The 16,361-nt window shown below is 30.0% G+C and overlaps 1 protein-coding gene across 3 annotated transcripts in view; it reads right to left on the minus strand.

Moving 5' to 3' along the window:
• Positions 1-8,388: 8,388 nt before the first annotated feature.
• LOC145295821 (origin recognition complex subunit 6-like) overlaps positions 8,389-16,361 on the minus strand; it is a 32,320-nt gene continuing 24,347 nt past the window's right edge. For 2 of the 3 annotated variants that reach the window (XM_080141512.1, XM_080141522.1), the window contains exons 7-8: positions 11,300-11,404; positions 8,389-8,526 (exon numbers count right to left, since the gene is read on the minus strand). In XM_080141512.1, coding sequence (XP_079997638.1) covers positions 8,516-8,526; positions 11,300-11,404 — 116 coding nt within the window. In that variant the 3' untranslated portion in view covers positions 8,389-8,515. The remainder of the gene's footprint in view (positions 8,527-11,299; positions 11,405-16,361) is intronic. The other variant, XM_080141532.1, reaches the window with a different exon arrangement.

Consider the following 16,361-nt stretch of genomic DNA (forward strand, 5'->3'; position numbering starts at 1 on the left):
CTAACACAAAAGCTTCATTATAGTAAGGGTATCATTCTTTATCAATTTTAATTCGCAATTTAATTTAAAATAATTAACTGATTTTTAAAAACAATTTTTTTAAAGTTTTATCCAAGTATCTATATTTCTTGTCTATGAAACAGCAGGTTTTTGGGGAGAGTGGGGAGTAAATTTTTAATTTGTACAAAAAAAAAGAAAGAAAAAAAAAGAACACTATCATTGCTGGTGGGTTCTCAAATAAAAAAAAAAATAAACACAAACTTGTAAATTCGTAATTATTTATCTGATTATATTTGTAAGTTAACAGTTATATTATATTTGTAAATTAATAGCTATGTGTGTTAAGGTCTCAGAATAATACGACCCCCTACCAACTTTTAACAGAAGATAAAATAGAAGATTTATTTATGAAGAAACAAAATGCATTCTAATCGATTTAATATCAAGATTATAATTTTTTTTTTTAATAGTTATGTTTGACCTTGCAGATTACTATAATAATCCTGTCATATTTTTCACTTTTAACCATGATTTGTTACATTTGTCAAACTGGTTTGTAACATAAAATATGTTACACTTGTGCCATATCTATGTTTCTCGCCAACACTAAGTGAGTTCTTGTTAATGTAATTGAAAACATGACAAAAACATGGATAACTTCATGAACAGCCATTTGATCACATGATCTTGCTGATTCACGTCCATTTATGTTGAATGTGAGAAAAACAAAACTGCTTCTCCAGAAATTGAAACTGCAAGTGAACAAAAACAGGAAGTCTGCACCATTTGCGACTTTTGAGATCCCCTTAATGTTGGAAAATGCAAAGTGGATTGGGAGGAATGCAATCGATGTGCCTTAGTCAAATTAGTGGGTCAAGTGCAACCGATTATTGCAGCTGTGCCTAGTCATCATGTTTATGTACATTGTTAAACACGTTAAAAGGTGATGTTAGCAGGCCTGCTATCATATTATCATGCTGGGACTATGATCATTTTTTGACAAATATATATATATCTATAAAAGTGAAAATGTGTGTGTGTGTGTGCATTTTCTGAGACAATAACCATTAATTTTCAGTCTACAGACTCGAAATTTGATATACAGGGTATGGAGATTTGGGAAAATATTTGTAATCCGTTTTTGGCCAGAAATTTGGCTGTTAAGAGGTCAAAGTTCAACAATTTGACCTTTGAGAACTCTACCAAACTCCTCCACTAATTTTGAGTATAAACAATTGAAATTTTAGATATAGGTTCCTTAGACATGGATCTAACTTAACTTGATTTGAGCCCAAAACAAATGTTATGGGGTCATAATAGGGGTCAAAGTTTAACAAAAATTTGACCTATGCAGTCTACCAAATTACTCAGACAATTTCTGGTCTAAACATTTGAAATTTTACATAACGGGTATTCAGAGATAGGGCAAGCTTTTTAATCGGTTTGGGTCGAAAATTTGAGCTACCAATATATAAATGTATGTATGTTTGCATGTCTGCCTAAAACTTTCAACAGAGGCAATGGATTTTCACAAGATCAGTATCGTTTTGAAGTTCGACCCTTCAGACATCAAATACCGAAAAATTGGCTAAAAACATTAATTTCTTCACCCTCAACTTGGCACTTTTCTACAGGGAGGGGTTGCTTTTTTCGCCGATATTTTCAAAAATCATCTCCTCTTTTCGATTGTCTAACCTTAATTAAAACCTACGTCACTTTCGGTTTGGCAGTGGTTGTAACAACAAAGAACCCCCCCCCCCCCGTTCTTTTCCTCCTTCGCGGTACGGGTTCGAGCCTGCCTTCCTACTACAACTTCTTTTTTTTTTCTGCTCAACACACACTTCCAAACACCCGGGCAATGCGGGGCACCCATGCATATAATATAAAAAGGCAGAATTTTTTTTCTCTTTCATCTTTTTAAAGAAAATCAACACCTAAGAATTATTCATTCAAGGAATAGTATTTTGGAGTAATGAGAGCAATGCGGTAAAAAAAAAAAAAAAAACTTACTAAAACCTATCATGGGAATAGCACCAATTTATACTAAACAAGTTATATCTAACTGCCATGACTTTGAAATCTTTACTTTCATTTTCGTTTCGGCATTTTCTTTTTAAGGATATTATTTTGAAAATTTAAGCATCATGGTATTATTTGGTCATTAAATTGCTTTAAACTTTTGTTCCTGTTATGGTAAGGTTTTCATTTCTATAAAATTATTGAAGGTAAATCGCCTTCAAAACTTTAGCTTAAAATTTTAAGGCAAGAAATAGCTTTCTATTCAACAAATAAATTTCAAAAGGTCTCAAAATAATACAACCCTCCTACCAACTTTTAACAAAAGATAGAATGGAAGAATTATTTATGAAGACACAAAAATACATTATAATCGATTTAATACCAAGGTTAATTTTTTTTTTTTCAAATAGAATGTATAAAATTTTGTTTTATTTTATGCTATTACATTTTTATTTCAATATTTAATTAATAATAAAAATATTAATTTAATAGTTGTGCAAAAAGAAAATAAACATTAAATTATTAATAAGGTATTTTTTTACATTAATCTTATTTTATTCAAAAGTTTATCTTTTGTTGATTTCTCCTTTAGTTTTTTAATTTGAAAAACCTTTAAATTTAATACTAAAAATATAGTGAATGAAAGTGAAGCTAAAACGGTTCTTTGCTATTGTAGCAAAAATAGAAAATGGAAATATTGAATTTCAAGTGAATTGCCATGTCACAGTAATGAGCATATCCAACAATTATGAAAATCAATAAGGTAGAAATTAATTATTAACGAAAATAGCTTTCAAAGACCATTAGGTATCTCCACAGATGTGTCAAACGTCAGCATTTTATATATTAACAGCAACGTCATCATTTTGTGTGTTCATTATTTTCTGTGTCAATGTCTATAGATGGTCATCAGCATTACAATGGTTAAAGAAACTAACAGATTTAAAGATCTAAGAAAAAGCCACAAAGAAATCAAAATTTATATGTTAATCAATAAGCTTATACGTTTTTTATGCAGTAATTTATGATTAGATAAAAATTACATTAAAAAATGGACAAAACAATACTTACCTTTTGTAAAACAAGTAGGTTTTCTAATGAACTACACAGACGAGAGTTAATAAAATTAATTTTAACATCTGTTGACACTTATGTACATAAAGATAATGTTACTTAAATACCTTTGTACTTTTTTTTTTGAAAAAATGCACAAAAAATAAAGTACATCGATTAAATAATCAAGTTTTTTTTAGGTCGATTTTGGATTTCCAATTTTAATATTATCAAGAGTCATATAGTCTATTATATGAATGTTTTTTTAATATTTTTTGAATATTGGAAACCTGTTCTAAAAAATCTTTGTTTAACCTTCATATCATGAAATATTCGAATTTAATATCATTTAAAGCTTATTATATTACCAAGAAAAAATTATCAAGAAAAAGTGTTTATTTTTTTTAACATAATATTGATTTTATGTCCAATTTTATTTACAACTTTAAGGTAAATGAAATAAATGTGCTTTTTATCTTTATATAAAAATAACTATTTTTTTTAATTATTTGATCTTTTCAGCTTTAAAAAGTGTTGAAATTTTTATGGACCTACATGTATTTTGTGCAATTTTGGTAGCTCCAGAAGATATCTCACCCCTAATGCAATTCTCTATCTGTATAAAAGCCAAGTACGTCCAAGGATAGAGTACTGCTGTCACATCTGGGCAGGAGCTGCTAAAAACAGCCTATCCTGCCTTGACAGAGTACAAAATAGGCTTCATGGCCTAGTGGGTGATGCTTTTTTTCTCTTCCCTGCAACCTCTCTCCCACAGAAGAGACATTGCGAGCCTGTCTCTGTTTTATTGTTATTTCCATGGTAGGTGCTCGTCTGAGCTCCAATCCCTCGTCCCTCCTCGCCAATCTTTCACAAGAAACACCCGTCTAGCTGAAACCACTGTCAAAAATTTTGCCCACTTATCTGTGACAAAATCAAAATGTAGATTCCATGAACAAAACTTCTTTCTTAGAAGTGCACGCATGTGGAACTCTGTTCCGGTTGCCTATTTCCCACCTGGATATCTTTAAGTCCAATGTGAACAAATTCCTGATGAAACGCCTCCTTAAGTAAGTATCAAATCTCCAACACTAACGTACTGTACACACAATAACCCTTATCCCTGAGCGGCTTCCAAGCCTTGATAAGTGGTGACTACCTTGTAAAAAAAAGAAGAAAAAAAAAAGCTTCTTTTAATTGGTAAAAAAGTCAGGATTGTTAATATTAAATTAAATTACAGTTACATCAGGAGTTAAAACTGTGACGTGCATTGAAGGTACCCAAAGAAAATTAATGAAAATTGAGTTTTGCAAAAAAAGAACCGGAGAGTTCTAATTGTAATAAAAGGGAGGTAAATCATTTCTGAAAATCTGGTTGATTCAGCAAAACTTAATTTTCGCTAGTTGTGTTTGAAAACTGTTTTCATTAATAATTAACTTTCTACCTGATCATTTTTCATAATTTCTAGATATCATCATTACTGCGACATGACAATTCAGTAGATATCATTGGTATCATATGAAGTTCAATATTTCATTTTTTGAATTTTGCTACAACAATGAAGAAGAATCAATAAAAACAATAAGAGTTAACTTCTTTGTAAGTTAATGGCAAACATTTTTTTTAAAGTTGTTAAAATTGAATCCAAAAAAAGTTCACATAAGCTTTTTAACGTTCTTTTATCATTGTATCATGTTTAAAAGTTGGTTTATAATTTTTGATTGCATTCTAAATAAATAAGGTGTACACAGTTTTCCCCGATTTCATTCATTTTTATTAATAATTAGCTGAAGTAGCCATTTACATTAATTTTCACTTATCTGAAAATTTACATCCCATGCATAATCAATAATTTCTTTTAAAATGTGGCTTATCATTTAACCCTTTTCTGCAGTTTAATGGATGATCCAATTAAATAGAAGTATATTAAATCTGAGTACCTTTTTAGGGATTATTATTTGGTGCTTTTAAGGCACTCCCTAATAAAATAATTTAACACAATTTTCCGAACAAAACAAACCACTACTAAAACTTAACAAGGAAAAGGTTTATTTAAAAAGGCATTAAACTCGAAGGAGGAAAAGAAGGAAGGAAGGAAGGTTCGGGACTTCACTTCTTACTAGGTAGTTACAGCCGGTGGCTGTCGTCAGATACCTAGTAGGAGCAGAGAAGTGAAAGGTCTAGTCCTTTCGAAAGCTGGTGGAGTAAGAGAGTTTTTTCTTCTCAGGACCGGAAGCTGTCAGGTCCTTGGGGGTTAATATTCATGCGCTACTCCTGATTGGCCAGTGTATGGCCACATCACTCAATCAGGGAGGAATATGTGCAAGAAGAAAGAGGTCTATTTGTGTCTGCTACACCTTCATACATCAGAAATACTTATGAAGCAAATTCTAAGATATTTTTTCACTTACATTTTTTAAAAAATTGTTTTTATAATAATATCTTACCTAAAAGAATATTGAACCTTTTTTTCAGTTCAGCTTTGCAACAAATCTCAGCTCCAATGTTTTCTCTCAGTTGAAATCAAAACATAAAACAGTTTCATGATTGAAATTATGTAAGCAAAACAAATACTGAAGTTTATTTGTACTCAATATGGTTGAATTGTGGAAATGAGTGTGAATTTTATTAAATACAAGCTGGTTTCCATGACAACAATGTTTTGGATAGACAAGATGCAAGTAAAGGCAGTCGTATGGTCCACTGAGTTATATATATGGTCTGCGCGTGCGTGTGTGTTAAATGGAAAAAAAATGCCTTTTCAATCGTATTTTACCTTTTATTTATGAAGCTAGGTGTATGTTAAATATAACTACAAAACACCAATATTCCAAAATGTTATTCATCTTACCATTTATTTATTTCAAAATGTCAAAACAATTACTTTTATGACAGCACCTGTTTTATAGCGCAGAGATAATCATAATTATTATATCAATTTTGAATATTTTCTACACTGACTCATAAAAAATAGAAACATTTTAACTTGAAAAAGAAGATAAAAAAAATTGGACATCACAAAAAAAAAAAAAAAAATCCAAATAATATTTGCATCGTCTGTTATATTAGATCCATGTTTGATTTAATAGTAAAGTTATTCACATTTTATTTTCCATATTAATGTTTCCCTATTGCTTTAATCAACACTAAAATATCTTTTATATTTTTTAAATTTATTTCAAAATAACTAATATTTATTGTCTAAAATTATGTTAATAATGGTAAAATCTACATTAGGTTTTTTATATAAAAGTAACTTATTTCATAGGTCATGTTTAGTTTTTTTTTTTTTTTGTTTTATTTTCTCATTTATTTCTTTTTCTTATAAGAAAAGAATATGTTAGTCATTAACCTATTACAATGACTAAATATTTATGTTAGGAATACAACTATGTTGAAACAAACATCTATTGTCGGATACAGTTTAGTTAGATTAGGGGGGTGGGTTAAAATAATTTAAAAAAAAAAAAAAAGTTTTGGTAGGTGAGTATGAGGATTGAAGCCGAACCCTTGAGGCAAAATTGGAAATTAAAGTAAAAAAGAATTGTGCGACATTAACCACTGGGCCACCGCGACATACTAACGGAAACACGTTTGAATTTAAGTAATAAAAACAGAATTGATACGTGGCCACAATAAAAGTTAACTCTACTGCTTCTAATTGACCTCATTAATGAGGTCAAATAGAAGGAGCGGGCTTAACTTTTGCTGTGAGACAGCTTTTGGGTTTTTTTCCAAGATGTTGGGGAGGGGGAAACCAGCTCCCCATTGTCCAGATTGAATAGCAATTGTCTGATATATGGAGTTTGGCCTCACATTGATCAAAGCTGATTGCTTCTGGACGTTTCCCGGTGCGATTGCCGGGAACAGTAGCGCTTAGCTTTGAATTAGTTTCGCTTTTTATACGAAAAAGCTGAACGAACACAAAATGAGCTGAAATAGCAATAATTCTTTTCTTCCATCTTTCAACCCCCACCTCCGAGGAGGAGGACCTATAGTATTACAACACAATGGAGACAAATTTCTCAGAATGAGAAATAATGCAAGATATGTACAGTTTTGAACTGGAAAAGGTGATGTTAGCATTTTTATAGCAAAAAGAAATGGGCAAGGTAGAAAGATCATGTAAGTGAATCATACTATTTAATGATGAGAAAATTTTTTACAGCAATTTGTTTATGCATTACAATGTGATGGAGTTAAAAATGAATTTCATGACAGGTTTAATGTTGATCCTGAAAGTGATTGAGAGAATAGCAAATAAGTTAGATAAGCATAGATGCAATGTAGTTTGATTTTATGGCGGAACAAAGCACAACTGTTGTTTTTGTCTAAAGATAAAATGCAAAAACATTCTGGTGGAAACATGCATCCACTGCACAGACCATGATCGTCCACTCGTTGTGCTGGTATGAAGTCGAGACTCAATTCCAACACTGGTGCAGTTAGTGCTGCAACATGATGATTCTCTATCCAAACAAAATAAGTTTAAAATATTTTCTTCTACTGAACAGACTTGCAATCCGAATATTTTGCTTGACCACAATCAAACACAGACCATCTGTTCTAGAGAACTACTGAAAACACAAACTGCAAGGTACCCAGAAAATCAAATTGATCTTCCCTGCCTCTTTTGTTGAAAAATGTATTAATATTTGGTCCTTTGTGGTAGACCACCCAGCTATCCACTTGAAATCTATACATCTATAGACATAAAAGGCGTATCCAGGTAGGCATTACATTTTTTCAAATACTTTAATTTCAGCATGAACCCGTTTTAAAAGACACCAACTTTTCCAAATGAAAAAGTCAAATTCTGAGTGGTCACAACTCCATGTAAGACATCTTTCCTCAATTCCTGGACGATTCCTGTTCTCTTGGTTGAATATCTTTCACAAGTCATTCACTTATCCATTGTAACTATGCAACCCAGTGCATGTTTGCATTTGTAAGAATCTGTACCTTACTTTTATGGATTTGGAGTAAGCTGTTTAACAGAATGACAAGGGATGTTGTCTGATGAGTTTTTACGGATGTGAGTAGCTAATAGAAAAATAAAAAAAATTAAAATCAAGATTCTAACTTGCTCCTCCCACACAATGTGGAAAAAACCTTCAACTCATCCCATCTTAATTTATTATTCACAACTTCATATTTACCATGATTTAGTTTCATTTGTAGTCCAATCAATTATTTTCAGCAAAAATAAAATGAGACATACACATATGTAAGTGAACTCTGAAACTACAGCATTCATTTTTCTTTTAGGATATAGATACTATGCAAAAGGTTAACAAAAATAAGTAAAATTTAAAACAGTTTTAAGAAATTATTTTTAATAATTAAAATACAAAAAGACAAAAGAAATCAGCTGAAGTTGTTTATACAAATTTGACGAGATATCACAGTTGATAATGGATGAATGTTGAAGATGTCTGCATTTTTGTTAAGTGTCAACTGAAAAATAAAAAAACGTCAGCAAAAATGAATCCAAAAACGAAGATTCAAAGAAAAGAAAACCTAGAAATGACACCAAGTAGCACATATTTTCATCATGGCTGAAGAGTAAACAAAATAATGAAGAAAAATGGAGACCGAACAATTATCAACTGATATTTCGAATTATTTTTTGGCAGAAGAGTTGCCTTAATGAAGGTTGAGGATTTAGTTTAACCTACAATTTCAATTATACCTGGGAAGGGGGGGGGGGTCAATATATTTTCAAACTGTAAAGCTAGAAAATGAATTATACTGTAACAGGACCAGTGATAATGCCAGAAAATGAGAAATATATTTAATCAACAAATGTTTTGATAAAGCTGATATTTTTCTGAATAATGCAAATAAGTTTTTTGGATGGAAAAAAAACAAAAACACATAGAAATGTTAATAAAATCATTTACTATGAAAATAGTGCCAATTGACTAGAATTAGGACTGACCCAAATCAGATAAATTAATAATTACTAATAAACACTCAGAAAGTAATATTGTGCTACACAGTTTAATACAAATAAAATCACGTTATAAGAGGCAATCTTGAATTTATTCCTTCAGTTCAGTACCTCTTGGCAAATGTTTTTTTTTCCCTGTTTCTTTTAAATGTTCCATATTTTTACATAACGTTTTGTTGACTTCTTTCTTTGGTGAAGAACTGCTGCACGTCAAAATTACAAATTCTTTTCTCACACCATTACAACAATGATCATATATTATGATATCTGAAAACGAGGTTACATCAAAGGGAAGTCTCTCATATTTTGTCCAGGATTGCCAAATTGGCCTTTTTTACAGCTAAATTTCACAAACTTGGCATTTTTTAAAGCAGCTTGGCCTTCAAAACTTGTTTTTTTTTTTTTAAAGCATAACTTACAAACTAAGGAAGGAACAAGCAGATTACAAACTTATAGCACTTGGTATTCCTGAAATGCTGACTCATCTAATTACTAACCAATTAATCAATGTTGCTGAACTTCGGTAATCTGATGAGAACTGGTGTTTTAAGACCTTGTAAATTATAAATAAATATTTATTAATATTGGTTGTTGTGTTTTGTGGCAATTCAACCCTTTATATATCATTTTATGCTAAAACATTTTATATACACATGGTTTCTAGATAAATTTGTTTTGTAAAAGTTTGTTTTGTCTTTTTTAAATTTAGGGGGGGGGTGTATATCAATAAACTGAAAGATACTCTAAATTACAATGGACTTGGAAAAACAATAGATAACCTTACATTCAGATGGCAGTGCCAGTTGAAATTGGACCGAGGTTATCTTTTTATGATAAACTAGTAGGGAGACCCGATGTTGCTCAGGATTGAATGATGATCAACAAATTTCACACTCCTATATTTTTATTGCCATCAAAATCTGTGAAATCGCCCAGGAGGAAGCTTCACATGCCTCCATGAAATAACAGTCCAAAATACATGTTATTCTACGTTGCATTCAAAAGAATCTACTGTTTCTTTTATAAAATTATTATTAAATTATTTTATACAAAACTTTTTCCAGTTAACAAAAAAAAAAAAAAAAAAACATTAAGAAATTTATGTGCTTTGTGTGAACCTACAAACCACATCACATAAAATTTTCAAGTCTTATAAAATTCTTTGCAGTTAAAAAAAACCTACAGACCATGTCATGCAAAAAACAAATAAAAAAAAAAAATTAAAAAAAGATACAAAAAAAAACAAACCACGCTATACCGACAGTAGAATTTTCACAGCCTGTTGATCTATCATTGTTGCTAAGCAACAACGTGGAAAAAATGGCTTTACCGATGATAGATAAATTAAAATAACAGTTGTTTTGATTATCGTAATTATCGGGTGGGGGTGGGGTGGGGGGGTTCTAAAACAAAACTTAACTTAGATCACTCCCAGACACTAAAGTTCTGTAAATTTTAAAGAAAATCTGTTCAACCGTTTCAGAGTTCATAAGGAACAAACACATACACACAAAGTTGCATTTATATAATTGTAGAGATATACTTGTGCATAAAAAATGCCTGATTTAGCAGTTTAAAAAAGTAAAAGTTGAACATCAATCCGGTTTGTCTGGACGAGTGCATAAGTTGTATCCTTATTTCTTTAAGCTTTAAAATTGGAAGGCAGCCTTTCTAAATCTTTGTCCTTATGTTTAAAATCCAAGACCTAAACTGAGAATTGGAAATAGTGGGAATTTGATTGATGTAATCATAAGTTTGGATTGGATTGTATAGAAAAATTTTATTTTTATGTAAAATTTTTTAATTAAAACAGAACTGAATAAAAATACAAGAGGTGAAGGAAGCATTTTTCCTCCATTTTTTTAATAGAATAAAACAAAACGAAAAAGAAAAGCATTAGGCAACTATTAAAATCAAAAGGCAGACTAGGAACAAAAATTTACAGCTTAGATTGCAGTTGAAGTGATCAGAAACTTTTTCCTCCATTAAAAAATAAAACTTAAATTTTTTTTATTAAAAAAGAAAAAGTATATATATATATATATATATATATTTTTTTTTCAAGAAAAAAGTTTTTGAACACTTTAGCTGTAAATATTTTGTTCTTAATAGTTCCCTATGAATGAAAAGACATTGCTTGACGCAATTTCAAACTTCAGAATGACAGTCAATTTTTATTATTTGAAATTAGGAATTGGATTGATCCGTTAACCAAATTTCAAATCCGGAGTCTTTAAAAAAAAAAAAAAAAAAAAAAAAAAAAACAAAGTTCTCTACCTTCAGCTCGATTTGCCTCTTCCAATATCCGTCGTTTCCACTCTTCATAATTGATAGTGGGTTTCTTGGATTCAACACAAAGTTTCTTAGGAGATGGTGGCATTTCTAAACAAGGGACAAATAATCATTAATCAAAAAATATATAAATTTCAAGTTTTAAATATTATAAAGTGTTCTAGGATTGAATGATGATGCCGAGTCAAAAACAGTTATTTCCAGCTCCGAAACTTTTTAGTATTTCTATTATTTAATACTAGCAAGGATACCCAGGATTATAATTTCTAGAAATTACAAAAATTATAGAAAAAAATAACAAATGAAACTAAAATGTTCAAGTTCATTTTGGGACAAAATCAAAGTAAAAATAATTCTGCTCTGAAAAATATACGAACTCACAACCTGTCTCCAAGTATGGTATGCTACCCAATTGAGCAATGAGAACAAGTATAAAATGATACAAAAACTAAACTCGTTTTCTTTTTTTCCTTCCTTTCTAACTGTAGAGTTGACTGTAGCGAAAATGTATGTTCGCTTTTTGTGTATGTCCAAGAAAGGCTTTTTTTCAGAGAAGCGGTCGGTCACCTAAAAACTTTTTAAAACTTTTTATATCACATGTAAATCATAATATCTCAGATTTAACAATGGAGCTCGCCTGTCTAATTTGCTCGACTTCGGAAGATAAATATTCAACAGTTTTCGCTTGCCGCATGTAGGTTAGGCCTTTTCCTATAATGTTTCCCCCCTACCCCCAACATCTTAGGGGGGGAAAAAAAAAAAAAAAAAAAAAGCATTCCCACACTAAATGAAATGCTACCCCGCAGTCAAAAGTTGACCTCATTAAGTCATTAAAACGTGCACCTGCTAATTTAAGTAATTAAATAAATTCAAACGCGTTTCCGTTAGCATCTCGCTGTGGCGCAATGGTTAACGTCGCACGTTTTTTTTTTCACACTTTAATTTACAACTTTGCCTCAAGGGCTCGGGTTCGATCCTCATACCTACCAAAACATTTTTTTTTTTTTAATTATTTTAAATTCGGCATTAAATAACCTGAAAAGGGTTGATATGCCATAACAAAAATCAACCAACCAAATGTAATACTGTAATCTTACATTTATTGTTCCCATTTTTTGTAAGTGAAAAGTAAAAAATAAAAATCTAAAGGCCTCTAGAGCACTACTAAAGTGCTCTTTCTACCTTGCTAGAGTTTGCTTTCCAAATTATTAAATAATTACATTGAAAGACTCCTCTTTGAAAACTACTCTCTAGATTGCTAGAGATTCAAACACTTTCATTCTTTCAATTAATTTTACCTTTGAAATTTTATGTAAATACTCTCATTTTTCTTTCTATAGGAAACATAGAAGCACAGGGTTTTATATAATCTATATATTTATAAAGTAAAGTTATTTTCTCGCTCTGACAGATATTAAAAGCCTATTTTTTCTATTCAATAATTATTAAAATGAACTGCTCAAGGAATCATGAAGGTTAACTAATTTGCATATTCCTTAAAAAAAAAAAAAAAACGAGCATTAATTACTCATTTTCTATGGTTTCTTATTAGATGATTGGTTTAATTTCACCATTACTCTGAATTCTATTTATGCATAGTTTCTACATTCTGCATAATTGCATAGAATTTTAGATGAAACTGTTTTAGCACACAGAAATATACATATATATATATATACACACACATCTATATATATATAAAAATGGAATGTCTGGTTTATTCAAAATCGATAAACTAGAAATTTACAATCCCGTTTTCTGTAAAATTTTATAACAGTGAATCTATCATCTAACTGTGTTTTTAAATATTACAAAGTAAATATTACCTTATTAAAAAAAACAAAAAAACTTATTCGTCAGGGAAAATTTCCGATTTCAGAGCCAATTAGCAAATATACTTCCGGTTTACCATTTTGAAATGACAAAACATAACGATTCTGACTATAATACACTTTTTTTTAAAAATCGTTAAAATAGTAACACAGAAATTATTAAATAAAATTAAAATATTTTCAGTAAATACAGAACTATTTTTACCCATGCATCATGAGTTGATGATTTCCGATTTACAATATTTCAATATCTGTTTAATCGATAAGTACAAAAAACATTCCTATTTTTCATTTGTCCATTTATAACTTTTATAACGTTTTGATTTAGTTTTTTCCGAAAAAAAAAATAGTATCCATTTTTTTTTTTTTCTATCGACTTCATTTTCGGTTATACATGCAAACTTTTCTCCCCTGAAGGCCCGTCTCACGTTTGTATATAACAAAACATTTTTTTGTAGATTTTGGTGTGCTAAAAACGAAACTAAACCATTTCTGTCGCAAAAAATACTTTACATGATATGAGGAATTTACTTTTCCAAAAACTTTTCCATGTAAATTTAACTTAACATGAGCACCCACTTTCTGGCCACCTGAGAGAAGGGGCATTTTCTTTCGTGTTTATTGCATATAAGGTTTTCTTGACAAGGCAGTTTGGTACGCGAATGCATATTTACCAGCCTTCATTTATGCTCACGAGTAGCTTAACCGATGGCTAGGGTTGTGAAATGGAAAATAGTCCCAGAGTCCAGGTGTTAGTACCATACAAAGGAAATCAAACTAAAATAAACACAAAAAATGCCGCTCTCTCACGTGGCCACAAAGTGGATGCTCATTCCAAGTTACATCGCAAAGTGATCACCCACTTTTCGAAAAATTAATTTCTTCATATCAGAAAACTTTTCAGCACACCGAAATAAATCTACAAAGCATTATTTTCTTATATACGAACGTGAGATAGGCCTTAAAGTAAAATAATACTGGATTTTTTTGGGCAGATAGGCCGTTTAGTTGTACATATATCCTCACACTAGGTAATCACTAAAAGGGACTCTTAAAAGTCGTCACCCGTATCAAGCAAAAGTTTGTTTACATGTTTTGCAACCTTTAAATGGGTAAAATATAATAACATACTTATTGAAAATGTGATCATGTGCTTAACAAATTAAAAAAAAAAATAAACTGCAAGATGAACTTTTGAAATGATTACATGTCTTTCATTTTATTTAGAATGACAAACATTGACCAATAAAAATGAAATTTTCGGTTCTTATGTAGTTTTGGTGCCGTGCTGAAATATATCATTATTTGGAAAACCATTCTTACGGAGTAGGTGAGGGTGTTTTCTAACTATTTTGTGCTTCCACCTTACATTTATTAGATATTAAAAAAAATATATGTAAACATAGTATGGTTACCATCTGTCATCGTATGCACCTGGGAACAATATCTCCTACACCACATTTGATATCACGCTATTTTTACAGAGTTTTTTTTTTGGTTAAATTAAACTTTCACAATATTTTTTTTATTTTTACTTTCTTTTCCATGTTATGAATGCTTTTAACATTATTATTTCAGCACAGTAACAAAAAATATATAAGTACCCAAAATTTTATTTTTATTACTAAAACTACAAATTGTTAGGTGAAAGTACAGTTTATTATGCTTGTTTCGTATCATGCTGAAATAATAACTTTTTTATTTTTCACATTGGCAAGGGGAGGGTGTTTTGTAAGTATACTGTGCTTTCAGCTAACAATTTATTATTAAACAATAAGATAACGTAAAATTACAAAAAAAAAAAAAAAAAAAAAAAAGGGACACGTCAAGTCGACACCAGTGTACATATATCATAAACAGAAAGTTTGTTTATATTTACTTACTGAAAATAATCCTGTGATTAAAATTTAATTAAAATAATCCTGTGATTAAAATTTAATTAAAATTAACAACAAATAAAAGAGAGAAATAATGAAAGGTGAAGTTTTAAAACGATTAAATGTGTTTTATTTTTATAATTTAAAAATAAAAAACATTAAACAATATAAATAAAATGTTGGTTTTGTTCTCGAAAAGAAATAATGAAATATGGAGTTAAATATTGAATTATTGTGGAAACTCATATGCATCCGAATAAAATATAAAATCAAACCAAAATCTTATTTGTATTGTTTAATGTTTTAAAATTTTAAATTATAAAATAAAAATTTTACATTATAAAATAAAACACATTTAATCATTTTAAAAATTCATTTTTCATTTCTTTTTTATTTGTTAAACAACGTATTATTTGTATTGTTTAATGTTTAATTATAAAACAATTATAAAATAAAACACATTTAATCCTTTTATTTGTTAAACAATATGGTTAATCTAAAATTAATTATACGTAAACAAACTTCTGGATATATTCCGGTGACGACCCAACGTGTCCCTTTTTTTGATGACAGGGTTGTAGGCTATTTGTACAACTTAACGGCAAATCTGCCAAAAAAAAAATATTGTGACATTATACGTCAGTCGATTCCTTTTTGTCATAATTAAAAACAGTGAAAGAAAACAAAATCTTGAAATGAAGTGATAACATCAAAAATCAGTATTCAGGGGAGAAGTCAGTGCTACGTTTGCAATACGTATTAATAGAGCGAAAATTGCCCACTGAAATTGGGTATCCTACTAGACACAAAACATTTACTTGCTATCTTATATATTCCAACCAGGAGATATTTTAAAGATTCTGACCGCCCCATTAAGTTCAATTGTTTGCATCTCTCTTGCACTTGGTTCATCGAGTATATTTACCAGATAGTTTTTGAAATTCTTTTTCATGTCTAGTTGCTCCTATCATTACTGGAATGATGAAGATCTTCCTAAGATTCCAGTTTCTTTTCATGTTAGACATAAGACATGGGTATGTACAAAAAGTTTCTACCAAACTTCTCTCTAAACATTTAATCCACAGAGATGAAATTTGATTATAGGGTATTTGAACCTATAGCACACTTTCGATTTAGTTTTTAGTCAGCAAAAATTGCCGCTAAGACGTCAAAATTAAAAATAAAACAGTTGACCTTGACAAGGCAAGTCAAATAAAACGTTACTACTGCTTTAATTTTGCACATGTGCAAAATTAAACATTCATAGTCGATCAATTTTTAACCTTTTGTATTCATCTGTTGGTAGTTCAGACGATAATGACACTGGAAAGATAAATA

Source organism: Euprymna scolopes, chromosome 2 (assembly GCF_053919585.1).
Source record: "Euprymna scolopes isolate OS-2025 chromosome 2, ASM5391958v1, whole genome shotgun sequence".
In the NCBI taxonomy this organism is placed as follows: Eukaryota; Metazoa; Mollusca; class Cephalopoda; order Sepiida; family Sepiolidae; genus Euprymna; species Euprymna scolopes.